A 17,292-nucleotide genomic window follows, 5' to 3' on the forward strand; every position below is an offset into this window, starting at 1 on the left:
GATTACAGGGATGAACCACCAGCACCTGGCCAACTCACTACTTTTTTTGGGGGGTCCGATTGTGGGGCCTGAACTCTGGGCCTGGGCACTGTCCCTCAGCTCTTCAACTCAAGGCTAGCGCTCTACCACTTGAGCCACCGTGCCACTTCCGGCTTTATTTTCTTTTTGCTTATGTGGTGCTGAGGAATTGAACCCAGGGCCTCATGCATGCAAGGCAAGCGCTCTACCACTGAGCCACCTTCCCAGCCCCAACTCACTACTTTTTGTAGTCATAGTTCAACTAGTTGTGCCAGGAAAGTGTTGGGGGTGGTCAGTTTCTCAGTGTTTTTGCCCAGGTTGTTTGTGCACTTGTAGTTATTTCCAATCCAAACAGGATGCAGGTGGGGCTGTGCCTGAACGCAGAAGTTTCTGTGGAGCAGAGTAAAACGTCTCTCTTCCCAGACCATGTGGAGCAGGTCAGGCCTTACAGGTCACACTGGTGTACATCACTCTTCAACTGGGCCACTGCCATGAGCTATGCTCTTTTTATAGCCACAAATTTCTGAATTCATGTAGGAAAAATAAACTCACAGAAACGATGTCAGTTTTGTCAGCTTTAAGTCTTCAAGTATTCCTGATCATACCTGGCCTTCATGACCACTGGCAATTACAAGCTCTTCTATCCCACCCTAATCTCAGTTTCTAATGTTACTTTCAGCTCACAGTTAACATTTCACAAGATGAAAGGCAAAGAAAGGGCTAAAGTGATGCAGGCTTCAACGGTGCCTTACTGATGGCAGAAGCATCAAGCAATGTGGTTCAACGAGATGCTAACAAAGGAACCTAGGGATAGAGTTGTTTAGACAAAGCGTTATAAGACTCAGAGCCAAGGGTCCAAGGCTGGGAGCTTAGACAGGGTATCCCCAAGATGCAGACATGGCTCAAAATGCAGAGATAGCTTCAGGCTACCCTTCTGGCCCAACAATTGGAATGGACAAGCAACTGTATTGTTCTGAGCTGAAGCTCTGGGACTGAGTTAATTCTGAGACAGACACACTGAATGGCCTGATGACAAGTCTGTGGATGCTGCTGTACCCTAGTATTAGGTGTCCTACTTTTTGTTAAGATCCAGGTGGAGGAGTTATAGTCATTCACTGATGGGCCTGGTAAGATGGATAAGCTTCATGACTGGTTTCTCTGACATATTTTTGATTTAATCTGATTAGTTCATAAGTGGTAATTTATTACTTGCTTTTGAATGATATATTTTAATTTCTGGATCAAGTGATACAACATTCTAAGAATCTGGTTTGTGGGCTGGGAATGTGGCTTAGTGGTAGAGTACTTGCCTAGCATGCATGAAGCCCTGGGTTCGATTCTTCAGTACCATATAAACAGAAAAAGCCAGAAGTGGTGTTGTGGCTCAAGTGGTAGAGAGATAGCCTTGAGCACAGAGAGGCTCAAGGACAGTGCCCAGGCTCTGAGTTCAAGCTCCAGGACCAGCCAAAAAAAAAAAAAATCTGGTTTGTCCCAGGACAAAATTCAAGGCTTCCCCATTCAAGGCTGGTATGACTATACCCCAATTCAAAATGTCAGCTGGAGACATGTCTCAGATCTGTTGACAATCACCTTCTGATTTTTTTTTTTTTTTGGTCTGTCGTAGGGCTTGAACTCAGGGCCTGGGTATTGTCCTTGAGCTCTTCACTCAAGGCAAGCACTCTACCACGGTGCCACTTCTGGTTTTCTAGTGGTTAATTAGAAATAAGAGTCTCACAGACTTTACTGCCCAGGATGGCTTTGAACTGTGATCCTCAGAGCTCATCCTCCTCAGTAGCTGAGATTATAGGTGTGAGCCACTGGCACCCGGCTCTGTTGTGGTTTTAAGAACTCCAAACAAAGCCAGTACTGGTGGCTCATACTGTCTGAAGGCTGAGATCTGAAGTTCATGGTTAAAAGCCTAGGCAGAAAAGCCCAAGAGATTCTTACTTCAATTACCCACCAAAAAGCCAGAAGTAGAACTGTGGATCAAGTGGTGGGACACCAGCCTTGAACAAAGAAGTTCAGGGACGGTGGCCAGGCCCTGAGCTTAAGCCCAGAACTGGCATGAAACACAATGTTACTGTTGTAACCACCTGAGCCATGCCACCCAGACCCTTGTGTTTGGCTTTGCTGTGGAGTGTTACTGTTAGTGTTTCTCCTAAACATAAACCAGGGCACACAGGCCTGTGCTGCACCTCATATTCAGGAATCTGGAATTGGGAAAGGATGGGAAGTGGTCATGAAATATGTTCAGGAGTCTGCAATTACCTCAGTGAGCCTAGAACCTGCCTGCTCCTCCGGTTCATGTCCTGTTCTCAGCCTCCCGAGGCATTGCAGGGATTGTTTTTGTGTATTTCTCTGCCTCCATTCTCAGGACTGGCAACACCCCAGTCTCCATGGTCAGATCCATGTATTTGTGTAAGGCTGGATGGGCTTCACTCTGCAGGCTTCATAAATTCAGAAGTGAAGTCTACTAGTTCTGTGGCACTCTCTCCTCCAGGAGGTAGAAGATGAATACTCTAATATATAAAGGCTGCCCAATAAGTGGGAAAAAATATTAATTTATAGAGGCTGGTAGACCTTTATTCTTTGCTTTTTATAATTTGTTGATTTGATTCTGATTATGAAATAATGCATGCTCTTATAATTTGGGAACTCAGAGAAGTATGATGAACAGAAAGGAAATCTACATTACCAAAGCCTACTTACTACAGATCCACTTGTGTGCATAATTTAGTATGGGGTCTTGCTTTGTACACTTTGGCATTCGTGTATTCTCTCTCTGTTGGTCATGGATGGGGCTTGACCTCTGGGCCTGGGCACTGTCCCTCAGCTCTTCAGCTCAAGGCTAGTGCTCTACCAGTTGAACCACGGCGCCACTTCTGGTTTTCTGAGTGGTTTATTGGTGATGAGTCTCAGGGACTTTACTACCCTGGCTGGATTTGAACTGCAATCCTCGTATCTCAGCCTCCTGAGTAGCCAGTATTACAGGCATGAGCCACCAGAGCCCGGTTTTTTCTTTTTCCTCAAGGCAGCACTCTACCACTTGAGCCATAGTGCCACTTCCAGCTTTTTCTGTTTATGTGGTACTGAGGAATTAAACCCAGGGCTTCATGCATGCTAGGCAAGCACTCTACCACTAAGCCACATTCCCTGCCCTCTTGCATTCTCTTACTTTTATATAGAGAAGAGGAAAATGTGCTTTCTCAGTCCCTCTATCCCTTCCATCCTTGGGAACCTCATGTCCAGTACCCAGTCCATTATCAAAGGGATGCTTTGGTGAACATCAAACCTGCACAAGACAAAACATATGAAACCCTGCCAACGGTTGTGGCAGGCCAGGTTATTCCTACCCTGGGCGTCCTCTTCTCGCTTGGGCGCTGCACCACCTGAGCCATGCCACTCAGACCCTTGCGTTTGGCTTCGCTGTGGAGCCCGGGTCTTGCGCAGAGCGCAGGCTGGCTCTGCATCTCCACCGCTGCCATAGCTTCCCAGAGCAGCCACCACAGGCCGGGAAGCCGCGGTTGGCTTCCCGAGGCATCTTTAGGGAGCATGCAATGCCGAGGGCGTGGAGTGGGGGCTCCGCCCGGCCGGTAGCCCCGGCGGTTCCGGGGTGCAGAGGACCGGGCTTAACTCGGCCCAGCGACCTCCTCCTCAGGACTCAGCGGCCGAGGCGAGGACACGCACTCCCCAACGACCAGGCCTCCGGCCGGGACGGTCCTGCACGGCCCATCCCCGCCCTCAACAAAAATGGCGCGAGCGGACTCCAGGGGGTCAGCAGACACAGGCAGGCCCCGCCCCTCTCCTTGGGTAGCTGAGAGGCCGCAGGTCGGGGGTGGGCTCGAGCGGGAGCAGCGGCCACGGGGTCACGTGACGAGAACAGCTGGCGTGCGCGCGCTCTCTCCCCCCACCGGTGGGCGGAGGCGACGAGGTCACGTGACACAGACAGGCCGCGCCCCTCCCGCGGGCAGCTGAAAGGCGGCGGCGGCCCGGAGCGGCGGGAGCGCGGGAACATGCGGCTGGCGTCTCTCGAGCTCTGGGCCGCGCTGGCGCCGCTGCTGTGTGGCTGCGCGCTGGCGCTGCCCGGGGGCCTGCTGTACCCCCGGGAGAGCCCCTCTCGGGAGCGCAAGGACCTCGGTGGCCTCTGGAGCTTCCGCGCCGACCTCTCCGACGGCCGGCGCCGGGGCTTCGAGGAGCAGTGGTACCGGCGGCCGCTGCGGGAGGTGCGGGGTCCGCGGGGAGGGCGAAGGCCGGCTGTGCGGGGAAGCCACTCGGCCACGGGCCCGGAGCCCGCTGCTCCCCCGGAATGGAGCCGGGGAAGGGCTCCGGAGCCGCGCGCACCCGAGGGGCCCGGGGTCCCCACATGCGGGAGGACGGGGCTGGGCACCCAGGCGCGGACCCATTCCAAGCGTCCCCTCCTGGGAAAGGCTGGCCCTGGGCTGGGACGTGAGCATGGTGGACACGCGAGCCTGCCCACCCCGGGTCCTGGTGCGTGTGGGGAGTTTACTTAACTACCCAGCATTCAGCAGAAGAGGAAGTGAGTGATCCGGTTTCACCAGAGGAACCTGTCCCTTTGGCCTTCCTCGTGGGGGCACTTGGGTCATCTGCCTCTTAGTCAGCGCCTAAGGCCTCTGGCTGCGAGGCCTTCCTGTGTGCATCCCTCTGCATGGAGGTCTTGTCCCCTGCTGGTTTGCTGCCCTCAGCAAGCTCTCCATTCACATGTGCCAAAGCCTCGGCTGGGCACTAGATGTAGCTTGAAGGACAGTGGCCCTGGATTCCTAGGACGTCTGGCTCTGACCTGGCTGTTCCCTCTGCAGTCAGGCCCCACCTTGGACATGCCAGTCCCCTCCAGCTTCAATGATGTGGGCCAGGATGGGCAGCTGCGCCACTTCATCGGCTGGGTATGGTACGAACGGGAGGTGACCCTACCCCAGCGGTGGACCCAAGATCCAAGCACAAGAGTGGTGCTGAGGATTGGCAGCGCTCACTACTATGCCATCGTGGTCAGTATGGGAGCTGCAGCCCGCGGGGTGGGCAAGCTTGGCTGTCCTTCATGCCCAGGCCGGCCTGGCAGTGTGGACCCTCAGGCACTGTCCCGGGCTCCGTGCTCTGTGTGTTGTGAAGTGTTGTCTAGTTTGCTCCATTGGAGGTGCATCTTCCCCTGTGCTAGTGAGGCGGGTGGAAGCCAGAAGGGCCCCCTCTTATTGCCCTGTCCTGTTGCCTTCTCCCCACATCTCCATGTGTCTGCAGTGGGTGAATGGGGTCCACGTGGCAGAGCATGAAGGAGGCCACCTCCCCTTCGAGGCTGACATCAGCAAGCTGGTCCAGAGTGGGCCCCTGGACTCCTGTCGAATTACTATCGCCATCAACAACACACTCACCCCCCACACCCTGCCACCAGGGACCATCCGCTACCAGAACGATGCCTCCAAGTGAGCAGCCAGCCCAGGGACAGTGTGCCTTCTAGGGACATGGTGGCTTTAGTCTAGGCCCTGGACTGGGACTGCTCACCCTTGTCCTCCCCCCCAGGTATCCCAAGGGTTACTTTGTCCAGGACATAAACTTCGATTTCTTCAACTATGCGGGGCTGCACCGGCCAGTGCTCCTTTATACCACGCCCACCGCCTACATCGATGACATCACTGTCAACACTGATGTGGACCGGGATACTGGTGAGGGCTCTTGTTAGGGTCTGCGTTTGGCTGAGCCCCACTGAGTTCCCTGCTTGGAAAGAACCCTCTGGAAGAATGCCCTGCATCTCTCAGCCCACACAGCCCCCTGGAAGCTCAACTCCAGACCATCTGAGCTGGTAGTGGTTTTGGGGATCACTAGTGAAGAAATGAGGCCTAGAGAGTAACAGCCTTCTTCCCTGGTGACACAGCCCAAGGGGAGAGTCCAGTTTTCCCAGTGGCTTCTCCTTCTTTGCTGGGTCTCATGGGGCTCTGGGAGCAGTGACCGCAGCTGGTGGCTATCCACATGACAGTCCACTTCCCTTCCTCAGTGCTGGTCCCCACCTTTCCCATAGGGCTGGTGAGTTACCAGATTTCTGTCCAGGGAAGCGAACACTTTGAGTTGGAAGTACGACTTATGGATGAAGACGGCAAAGTTGTGGTCCAGGGGTCAGGGGCCCAGGGCCTGCTGCTGGTGCCTGCTGCCCACCTCTGGTGGCCATACCTGATGCATGAGCACCCTGCCTACCTCTACTCACTAGAGGTAATGGTGGTTTGGAACTGGAGTTAAGGAGATCTTTGTATGCATGTGTGCCAGTCCTGGGGTTTGAACTCAGAGCCTGGTCACTACCCCTTGATCCACAGCTCCACTTCCAGCATTTTGGTGATTAATTGGACATAAGAATCACACAGTGTTTACTGTCTGGGCTGGCTTTGAACTTGAGTCCTAGATCTCAGCTTCTTGAATAGCTAGGATTGCAGGTGTGAGCTACCAGTGCCTGCCAAGTTGGTATATGTAGGGCATTGGCTTTTGGCAGGAGCTTAGGATGGGGTAGGCATAGTTTTCTGAGCTTTGTGACTTTTTTCCACCCCTGGGAGGTCTAGCTTTGAAGAGCAGGCCCCAGGGGAGGGCTGGGCGTGTTTTTCCTGGTTCAAGGCAGATCTTCTAATTTCTGCACCTCTGTAGGCACACAGTGTACTCTTGTAGATACACATGGCACACTCTGCTTGTAGGCACACAGCATACTCTGCTTTTCATACGGCACACTCTGCTGGGAGGCAAGCAGGTGGGTTGTGTGATACACAACCCTTTCCTAGCTGGGCAGGGGAGACTGGGGTCAGGAACACAAGGCCAGCCAAGCTAGCACATCAAGATCCTGCTTTGGTGGGTTCTGCTGAAGGGTGGCATGGGGGTGGCTCGGCTCAGGTCTGCGGCACTGGCTCTCTGGCCCTGGCAGGTGAGGATGACCACTCAGGCTGCAGGCAGGCCCGTGTCTGACTTCTACGTGCTCCCCGTGGGCATCCGCACCGTCCGAGTCACGCACAACCAGTTCCTTATCAACGAGCAGCCTTTCTACTTCCACGGGGTCAACAAACACGAGGATTCAGATGTGAGTGGTGGTTCCATGCCTATTTGTTGCTGTTTCTGGTCACTGGCCTCTGTCCTTCCTGGTGTCCCGTGGCCCCGAGGGTGGCACATTTAAGCAAGCTGCTCAGCAGTGGTAGGACTGCATTGACGGGACTTGGCAGGGCCCCGGGCTGGAGGCAGCAAGGGGAGCAGGCTTACTCTGCTGCTGTCCGTAGATCCGAGGGAAGGGCTTTGATTGGCCGCTGCTGGTGAAAGACTTCAACCTGCTCCGCTGGCTGGGGGCCAACTCGTTCCGAACCAGCCACTACCCGTATGCAGAGGAGGTGATGCAGCTGTGTGACCGCTACGGGATCGTGGTCATCGATGAGTGCCCTGGCGTGGGCATTGTGCTGTCGTAAGTGCCCACTTCCATGCCTACCTTGCTGCCAGTGTTCCTGCCCGGCTGGCAGGCAGTGACAGCATCTTCCCTCCCGGCTGCAGCCAGAGCTTAGGGAATGAGTCCCTGCAGCACCACCTGGAGGTGATGGAGGAGCTGGTGCGCCGTGACAAGAACCACCCGGCTGTGGTGATGTGGTCTGTGGCCAACGAGCCCGCTTCCAACCTGGAGCCCGCTGGCTACTACTTCAAGTGAGTTCCCTGCCCTACTGGCTCCCCGAATTTCCCCCAAGAGCCAGACTTGCCCTGAACACACAGCCCCAGAAGCAGACAGGCTGGGCACAAGTGCTGTTTCCTCAGCTGCTATCCAGTGTAGTGTGGTCATTGTCCCCAGGACTTGGCATGCCTTCTGGGCTCTTCCTACCACCTGCCATTTTGCTCTCTGCCGCTACTACTCTATGCAGCAGTAACTTAGCTTTGAGCATCCAGCACCCCTACCACATGTTGCTAATTACTCATTAGATTAACATCATCCCACCATGGCCCCAAATACTCCAAGTCCTGTATTCAAGAGCTTTGTCAGAGGTTCAGAACAGGCTCTGGGCAGTGTTTAGCTGAGGACCTCAGCATCTTTCAGCCCCCCAGTGAGGGAGGCCTTGCTCCTGGAGGGGTGGCAGTGGGGGTGCTAGGGAATACAGCTCAGACTGGAAGGACACCTTAGCTTCCTGAGCACACCTGATGGCTTCCTGTGTAATCCCAGCTATTTGAGAGGCAGAGGTCAGAAGGATTGCTATTTGAGAACAGACTGGGCAAAAAAGCGAATTAAACGCATTCAGTCAACAAGCCAGGCATGGTGGCATATGCCTGTCATCCCAGCTACAAAGGACTCAAATAATATTGCAGTCTAGGCTGGCCTGGGAAAAATCTCTAGACTGTATCTCTAACATAACTAAAGTGGAAAAGGGCTGGGAGCATGGTGCAAGTGTTAGAAATGTAAGTACAGGCTCTTGAGTTCAAACTCCAATGTTACCAATAAAACAACAACAAAAAAGCCACTGGGAGGGCAGTGACCTGTTCCTTGTTGAGGGAAAGGAAGACAGATGTCAAGAGCACTTTCCAGACCGACGGCCATGTCTTCTGCCTTCTATGGACAGGACACTGATCACGCACACCAAAGCCTTGGATCCCTCTCGGCCAGTGACCTTCGTGACCAACTCCAACTATGCAACAGATCGTGGGGTGAGTCGGGTCTCCACACCACCTCTCCTCTCCCACGTTGTCCTTCAGTGTTGTCCTGGTACTTGTTGCTTACCTAAATCCAAGGAATCTAGGCAGAGGAAGGAGGCAGAGGGAGGTGTACTTTCTGTGTTGTACATTTCTAGTTTTTATCAATTTGATAAGCTCATAAAATATGAAAGGTTGAAGAGAGCTGGGGTTTCTGACAGTATTACTGAGGATGTGTTTGAAAGCCCAGGTCTCTTGGTTCTGATGTCCTAAGTCTAGGGCTGGAACCTGATGGGACTCTTAGTACCCATTGCCCGTGCATGCAGTCTATGGGGTGGGAGTAAAGGGAGGGCAGCCGCAGCCCACCTTCTTCTGAAGACCATGGACCACCCCTGGCTGGCCCAGAGCCTCCTGGGGACTGCAGTGGGCCTCACTGGCCGGACCTATAAACACAGGAGGAAGAGTACTCTCAGCCCTGGAGAATGAGAAAAGAGAAATCTCAAGCAAACAGTGGAACAGCCATCAGTTAAGGAGCCATAGTTTTAGCATGGGTGGAGAAGTCTGGCCTCTGCTTAGTCTTTTCATGTCTATAGACCACTCCCCCTCCTAAGAAGCACAGGCTGTGCGAGGGCTGGGACCTACTCAGTGTCCAGTGGCAACATGTCTCATTCTGGGCTCCTATGTGGCCTGGGACTCCACTGGGCACCCAGGATGGGTCTCAGCATTGCACAACTAACCTGGTTAGGTTGGCCATCTGCAGTATGTCTGCCTGAGCCTCCTGCCAAAAAGAGGCTGGGATCAGCTGGAGAAGGCCAGTGCTGGGGCAGCTCTGGGACGAGTACTTTTACCAGAATAAGGTGCATCCACAGGATAGGTAGACTAGGTAGTTGGACACAAGTCCTTGCCATCTAGTCCTGACAGCTTTGCTGGGGCTTGAGATGTCTGCCCTGCCTCACCCCTCCTGCTGTCTCCTGGGAGAATCTTCAGCTGGTCTGTGCCCCCAGCACTGCTTCGTGTGCCATGGTCAATCAAGATTCCTCGTGAGTGGTAGAGGTGTGCTTATGGGCTGGGAATGTGGCTTAGTGGTAGAGTGCTTGCCTGGCCTGCATGAAGCTCTGGGTTCGATTCCTCAGTAGACAAACAGAAAAGGCCAGAAGTGGCGCTGTGGCCCAAGTGGTAGAGTGCTAGCCTTGAGCACAGAGAGGTTCAGGGACAGTGTCCAGGCCCTGAGTTCAAGCCCGAGGACTGGCAAAAATAAATAAATATAGGTGTGCTTAAACTTGCAAATCCTAGTTCTACCCCAGTAGAAAGAAGACAGAAAAGGAAGACAGAAAACATTGTGAGGAGAGCTGCAGACATCCTTCTGGTGCCAGGAGACCAGAGACCAGGAGCTCCTGTTAGAGAGGAGCAGGCTGCAGTTGCACTGGGGGCACGAGGTCCCACGTGCCTGCAGCCAGGGCCCTCCTGGCTCTGGGAGCGCCACCCGTTCCCTCTGGGGGACTGATGGTTCTTCCTGAGAGCCTGGGCTGTGTGCCGTCCAGGTTCCGTACGTGGATGTGATCTGTGTGAACAGCTACTTCTCGTGGTATCATGACTTTGGGCACCTGGAGGTCATCCAGCCACAGCTGCAGACCCAGTTTGAGAGCTGGTACAAGACCTACCAGAAGCCGATCATCCAGAGCGAGTATGGAGCGGAAACCATCCCAGGCTTCCACGAGGTACACGCATGGCCTTCACTGTCGGGACAATGAGGGACAGTGACAGTCACCTCTTCAGCCCCTCTGTACTCACTGCCGCCCGGGGTACAGGCCTTCCCCTTGTCTGCTTGGCCCTCTGGGGCCCTGCCTTAAATGCAGTTTTAGAACTAGAAGACAAGACCTGATTGTACAATTCTATCATTGTCATGCACTTCATCTACTGTTTAGACTTCCTCATGGGAGGTGGGGGTCAAAACTGGTAAGTTTTGTTGTCTCCTGATTGAAACACTAAGACCTGAGCTTCCAGAAAGTTCTCAGGTGGAAACTCAGACTGTGTCCCGCGAACACCTTTTCCACCACCAGTCACATAGGTCCCCAGATATGGCCTCTGGCTGTCACCTGTCACTTGGGTGCCTGTGGCCCTGTCCCAGACCCCTGCCGACCCTGGGCTCCTCCTCAAGCTCCTCCCTCATCTCACTTGTAGCTTGTACCGTAGGTGTAAGTCTTTGAGCCAGTGACGCCTTGCTTCCTTGTAACTTCATTGCCAGTGCTGCCACAAGCAGGTATGAGATTAGTTAGTTGGGGAGCAGCTAAGTAGCAGCTCCAGACCCACATTGGCTGCAGGCTACGTAGCTAGATGCACTAGCAGGTGAGTTAAGTCTGAGTCACTCTAGCTCTCAAGTTATGCCCCAGCAGCTGCCTAAAACTTGAAGCCCAGTGTAGTTCAATGTAGAGCCCTGCCTCAAATGCCTGGGGTGCTGGGTTCAATCCTCTCCCCATGAAATAAGAAGGCAAGCTGGCACAGTAGCACATGCTTGTAATTAGGAGGTGGGACCAGGACTGAGCAGTTGAGCTGGGGGAAAAGGTTCATGAGGCCTCTGACAAACAGTGACGGTGGTGCATGGCATACACCTGTTGTTTCGGCCGTGCTGGAGGTGTAAATGCCAGGATTGTGATCCAGCTGGTGTAGGCATAAATGCAAGACATACCTGGAAAGAAACCAGGAAGGGTTAGGGGTTTAGCTCAAGTGCTAGAATGCTTGCCTATCACGTAAAGAAAGGACCAAGTTCAAATCCCAGTACTGCTCCCCAAAGCAAAACCTTAAGGTAAAGCCTGGCATCGTGGCTCATGCTTATAATCCCAGCTAAGACAGGAGTTTGAAATCACTCTGGGGTGATACACAGCTACATTCTCACTGGAAACAACCTGGGTGCTGGTGGCTCCTACCTGTCACAGCTGATCAGGAAGCCAGGATCTGAGGATCACCGTTTGAAGCCAGCTTGGACAAGAAAGTGTGAGACTCAGCCACCAAAAAGCTGGAAATAGAGCTGTGGCTTAAGTGGTAGGGCACTAGCCTTGATTGAAAAAGTTCAGTGACAGTGCCAAGTCCAGAATTCAAGCTCTATTTGTGCTGACAAATAGAAAAAAAAAATCCAAAAACAAAAAAAGTGTAATTTAAGACTAGCTAGGATTAGGAAAGATAAATACCAAGTTATAGTAAAAAATAAAGCAGGGCTGGGAAGGTGGCTCAGTGGCAGAGTACTTGCCTTGCATGCATGAGACCCTGGGTTTGATTCCTCAGTACCACATAAGCAGAAAAAGCCGGAAGTGGTGCTGTGGCTCACGTGGTAGAGTACTAGCCTTGAACTGAAGAGCTGAGGAACAGCACCCAGGCCCAGAGTTGAAGCCCTATGACTAACAACAACAACAAAAAGCAGTTACTGGGTTGGGAAGGTGGCTTAGTGGTAGAGCGCTTGCCTTGCATGCCTGAGGCCCTGGGTTCGATTCCTGAGCACCACATAAGCAAAAAAGAAAAAAGCCGTGGCTCAAGTGGTAGAGCGCTTGCCTTGAGCTGAAGAGCTGAGGGACAGCACCCAGGCCCAGAGTTCAGGCCCCACGACCAGACACCCCCCAAAAAACAAACAAACAATTACTAATTAAGGATTTTTTTACAAATCTCTTTTTTGTGCTTTGGGCTACATGGGATCTGGCCGTGAGTATAACAGCATGAACAAGCCCTGCAGCCCATGGGGAGGATGGATCTTTATTTTTATCTAATGTTTACCATGATCCTCTCTGCCTTGGACCCCAGGACCCCCCTCTGATGTTCAGTGAGGAGTACCAGAAGGGCCTGCTGCAGCAGTATCATTTGGTTCTGGACCAGAAACGCAAAGAGTACGTGGTTGGAGAGCTCATCTGGAATTTCGCTGATTTCATGACTAACCAGTGTAAGTGGCTGTTTGGCTCAGGAATAAACTATTTCTGAGTTTTTTCAGTTCTGGGCACTTGGAGTACTGGAAACAAAAAGAGCACTGGGTTAATCATTGTAGGCTATAGAGTATTTCCTGAGAAAAGTAAATTGTTTTTAGCAACAGGAAAGCCCTTTTGTGCTAGATATTTTTTGGTTAAGAAACAATTGGAGGGCTGGGAATGTGGCTTAGTGGTAGAGTGCTTGCCTAGCATGCATGAAGCCCTGGGTTCAATTCCTCAATACCACATAAGCAGAAAATGTCAGAAGTAGTGCTGCAGCTCAAGTGGTAGAGTCTTAGTCTTGAGCAAAAGGAGCTCAAGAATAGTGCCCAGGCCCTGAGTTCAAGCCCCAGAACTGGCAAAAAAAAAAGAAAAAGAAAAAGAAAAAAGCAATTGGAACTTGGTGCTGGTACCTCATGCCTGTAAACCTAGCTACTCAAGAGGCTGAGATTTTAGGTTTGTGGTTCAAAGCCAGCCAGTGCAGGAAAGTCCATGAGACTTTTGTTGTTGAGTATTGAACTCTGGGCCTGAGTGCTGTCTCTGACCTCTTTAGTTCAAGGTGAACACTCTACCATTTGAGCCACAGTGTCACTTCTGGTTTTCTGGTGGTTAATTGGAGAGAAGAATCTCATAGACTTTCCTGCCCAGGCTGGCTTTGAACTGTGATCCTCAGATCTCAGCCTCCTCAGTAGCTAGGAGTATAGGTGTGAGCCACTGGTACCTGGCTCCATGAGACTCTTATCTCCAATAATTACCTAAAAGTCAGAAGTGGAGCTGTGGTTCAAGTGGTATAGCATTGAGCAAAAAACTCAGGGACTGCACCAAAGCCATCCCAGGCAGAAAATCTTATCTCTGGTTAAACAGCAAAAAGCTGGAAGTAGAGATGTGGCCCAAGTGGTAGAGCACCAGTTTCCAAGGAAAAAGCCAAATGACAGTGTGAGACCCTGAGTTCAAGCCCCAGTACCAGCACAGACAAAAAAAGGCAGTTGGAGCTGGGTATTGTTGGGCATGCCTGTAATCCCAGTTATTCAGGAGGTAGAGGTAGAAGATCACAAATTCAAAATTAACCTAGGCAAAACCAAAACTTGGGATGTATAGTTCAAGAGGTAGAGCACTTGCCCAATAAAGCCCCTATTTAACCAAAGAACCAAACAAATCCAGAAAATCTTTTTGGTCTTTGAGGCAGGGTCTTGGTATGCAGCCTAGGCTAATCTAGAACTCCTCATGTATCTCAGCATGGGATATCCCAGCATGGGATACATGACTCTCAATGCTGCTTCTGCTTTCTGAGCGTCCAGCCTTCCATGCAAGAGAAGCGGTGAGCTGGCTTTGATGTTGCACAACAGCCAGGGAAACCTGGTTTTGTCACACAGCCATTATCTCAGAGAAGGGCCCTGGGCTTGGGAAGAGGGAGGCAATTACTGACTTTTAAGCAGCAGGTAAGTTTTGAAGCCCTCTGGGGGTGAGAGTGTTGAAAAGGCTTCTGAGGACACAGAAGTGGTGAAGCTGGGCCACCTCATCCATGCGCCCATGTGTTTCCCGCTCTTTGCAGCTCTAGACAGCCTGGGGAAAGGACTTGGGAGCGGTGGAGATGGTGCTGCCTTGTTTGGGGACAGACGCTAACTACAGAATAGAAAGGAGGGAGATAAATGAGCAGACAAGGGCTGAGAAGAGCTGGGGAGTGGGCAGGGACACTGTGCTGTTCATGGCGGCTGTGACCTTGGCTTTTCACCTCTCCACTCTAAGGCTTGGCTTTCATTTCTGTTTGGTGAATACCTGGCAGTGTTAGGTATTCACTTGCTGTTTTTATTTGGGAGGGGGGGTGTAGCCCTGTTTTCTTTGTTTTTTTGTCGGTTGTGGGGCCTGAACTCTGGGCTTGGGCGCTGTCCCTCAGCTCTTCAGCCCAAGGCTAGTGCTCTACCATTTGAGCCACAGTGCCCACTTCTGGCTTTTTCTGCTTATGTGGTGCAGAGGAATTGAACCCAGGGCCTCACGCATGCAAGACAAGCGCTCTACCACTGAGCCACCTTCCCAGCCCCAGTCCTGGAGTTTGAACTTTGGGCCAGATGCTGTCACTGAGCTCCTTTTGTTCAAGACTAGTACTCTACCACTTGAGCCACAGTGCCGCTTCCAGTTTTTCCTGAGTAGTGTACTGGAGATAAAAATCTCAGACTGGGGCTGGGAAGGTGGCTCAGTGGTAGAGCGCTTGCCTTGCATGCAAGAGGCCCTGGGTTCAATTCCTCAGCACCACATAAGCAAAAAGAAAAAAGCCAGAAGTGGCGCTGTGGCTCAAGTGGTAGAGCACTAGCCTTGAGCTGAAGAGCTGAGGGACAGCGCCCAGGCCCAGAGTTCAGGCCCCACAACCAGACCCCCAAAAAAAAACAACTCACAGACTTCCCTGCCTGGGATGGCTCTGAACCGTGATCCTCAGATCTCAGCCTCCTGAGTGGCTAGGATTATTAGGTGTGAGCCACCAGTGCCCAGCTTTTTGTTTTTTGAAGTGGGGTCTTGCTATATTGCCAGACCAGCTCAAACTCGGGTTCAAACAATTCTGCCTCTTTCTCCCAAGAAGCTGGGTCTACAGGCATGCACCACCATAGCTGCCCAAATATTGAAGCTTGGTGTCAGTGAATCATACATGTAATCCTAGCTGAACTCAGGAGGTTGAGATTTGATGGTCGCGGTCCAAAGCCAGCTTGGACAAAAAAGTCTGTGAGACTTATCTCCAGTTAACCACCAGGTTAATTGGTGTGGTTCAAAGTGGTAGAGCACCAGCCTTGAGCAGAAAAAGCTCAAGGACAGTGATTAGGCCCTGAGTTCAAGCTCCATGACTGAAAAAATAAAAATAAAAATTATTGTTGAACCTTCTGGTAAGAAAGTCTTCTTGCCCTCTGGGCTGTGGCTTCTCATCAGAGGGCAGAGAGAAATTCTGTCAAGAGTGCAGCTCTGATAGGCTGTTTGCCAGGCCTGCTGGCTTCCCAGCACTGGCTGGGCACACTGGGGAACTGCAGAGGGAGCCAAGTGGGAGGTCAGGTCTGAAGGGCATGAAGTCCTCCAGAGCCCACTCGGACACCTCTGACTGGCCGCATGCATGCGCTCACAGGAGCTCACAGCAGCTCCTGAGCCAATGGGAGATAATGCTGTGTTGTTACAGTATGAATTGTGCTTATTATATTATAAATCTTTAAAGGAAAAAAAAAAAGAAACTATTTTGAATCCTTTTTGCTCCTAGGAGACTAGGAATGAGTACTCTGACTGGGAGGTTTCTCTGTACACACCTTAAATCCTGAAAGAGCCCTAGTAGCTCCATTGTGCTTCCAGGCTTGCCCATATAAGCCATCTAAAATGCTTTTGTCCTGTTTTTCAGCACCCACAAGAGCAATAGGAAACAGAAAGGGGATCTTCACTCGCCAGAGGCAGCCCAAAAGCGCAGCCTTCCTTTTGCGAGACAGATACTGGAAACTCGCCAATGAAACTGGGTCCCACCACTCAGTGCCGGAGTTACAGTCTTTTGGAACCAGACCGTTTACTTTTTAAAGCCAGAACTGCCTCTCTGCTGAGGACACCGCCCCCCCGCCCCCCACCCCTGAAGGGGAGGGGCGGCGTCCACGCCAAACCCAGCACTGCCTCTGAGACTGTTCTGGGATGTAGATCTGGACTTGTGATACTAGAGGGACACAAGGCTTTTCTAGTATGGCAATAAAGAGTTCGTATGCCCTCAGCGGAGTGCCTTGCCCTGCTGAAAAGCTCATGAAATCCTTTTTTGCATGTCAGCTTCTTTTCAGGGCCTTGAGAAGCTGCTGCTCCCCGCCTACCCCCAGCCTAGAGCTGCCCAAGTGTCTTTAAACTGGGCCAGCCCCCACCCAGTGAGAAGACTCATAGCCTCTAAGTGCCATAGAGCCAACGTTCCATATGCACGGAGAACTCTATAGAAACACTACTGCGATGCAAGGGTGGACACTAAAAAAGGTTTAGGCATGGATGAGTGTCTGAACTGGGAGCTCAGGCCTCGGGTTGTCCTGAGGGGTCGTCCTGAGATGGCAGTTGTAAGTAGTCCTAGCAGATGGATGAGGTGAGTGTAAATCTCTTTTGCTGTGTCACAGCTGATGTCACCAGCTGAAATGCACCCCTGTACCAGTGTCTCTGTCCTGTCTTCCACAAGCTTCACTCAGGCAAGCACAGCATCTTTACAATTTGAGTGTTCACCAGGCTGTGTGTAAAGCAACATGCTATGAATAAACATTTTTTTGGTAGCTAACTACATGGAAGACATGGGCCGACTTATGGACACAGAACTTGATTCATTTCTCTTGTCGTTTATTCCTATGTCTCAACACATGTCCCTTTCAGGGCCTTGTACTCTCACTCAGCTTAAAGATCTCACAGCTCTACTACTTGAGCCATGCATGCTGGTGTTTTGCTGAATAGTTGAACATGGGAGTTTTTAGGACTTTTCTCCCTGGGCTGGCTTCAGATTTTTTTTTTTGTCAGTTGTTGGGCTTGAACTCTGGGCTTGGGCACTGTCCCTCAGCTCTTCAGCTCAAGGTGAGCACTCTACCACTTGAGCCACAGTACCACTTCCAGTTTTCTAGTGGTTTATTGGAGATAAGAGTTTCAGGGACCTTCCTGCCTGGGCTGGCTTTGAACCACGATCCTCAGATCTCAGCCTCCTGAGTAGCTAGGATTACAG

At 51.9% G+C, this 17,292-nt stretch overlaps 1 protein-coding gene across 1 annotated transcript; it reads left to right on the forward strand.

The window, feature by feature from the left end:
• The first annotated feature begins 3,994 nt into the window (after nucleotides 1-3,994).
• On the forward strand, nucleotides 3,995-16,323 carry Gusb (glucuronidase beta). Its single transcript, XM_070035622.1, has 12 exons — nucleotides 3,995-4,241; nucleotides 4,836-5,021; nucleotides 5,269-5,450; nucleotides 5,548-5,690; nucleotides 6,044-6,231; nucleotides 6,926-7,078; nucleotides 7,272-7,450; nucleotides 7,537-7,683; nucleotides 8,586-8,670; nucleotides 10,197-10,373; nucleotides 12,445-12,580; nucleotides 15,970-16,323. The coding sequence occupies exons 1-12, from the start codon at nucleotides 4,032-4,034 to the stop codon at nucleotides 16,137-16,139; spliced, it is 1,956 nt and encodes a 651-aa protein (XP_069891723.1). The 5' UTR covers nucleotides 3,995-4,031; the 3' UTR covers nucleotides 16,140-16,323.
• Nucleotides 16,324-17,292: the final 969 nt, after the last annotated feature.

This window comes from Dipodomys merriami, unplaced genomic scaffold (genome assembly GCF_024711535.1).
Source record: "Dipodomys merriami isolate MVZ:Mamm:240054 unplaced genomic scaffold, mDipMer1.0.p SCAF_26, whole genome shotgun sequence".
In the NCBI taxonomy this organism is placed as follows: domain Eukaryota; kingdom Metazoa; phylum Chordata; class Mammalia; order Rodentia; family Heteromyidae; genus Dipodomys; species Dipodomys merriami.

What these genes read in the sequence shown, in the direction of transcription:
- Gusb (XM_070035622.1), top strand. Translation starts at nt 4,032, where the DNA reads ATGCGGCTGGCGTCTCTCGAGCTCTGGGCCGCGCTGGCGCCGCTGCTG. An exon ending in CTCACTACTATGCCATCGTG is followed by an intron (nt 5,022 to 5,268) that starts GTCAGTATGGGA and finishes ATGTGTCTGCAG; the next exon opens with TGGGTGAATGGGGTCCACGT. An exon ending in TGATTTCATGACTAACCAGT is followed by an intron (nt 12,581 to 15,969) that starts GTAAGTGGCTGT and finishes CCTGTTTTTCAG; the next exon opens with CACCCACAAGAGCAATAGGA.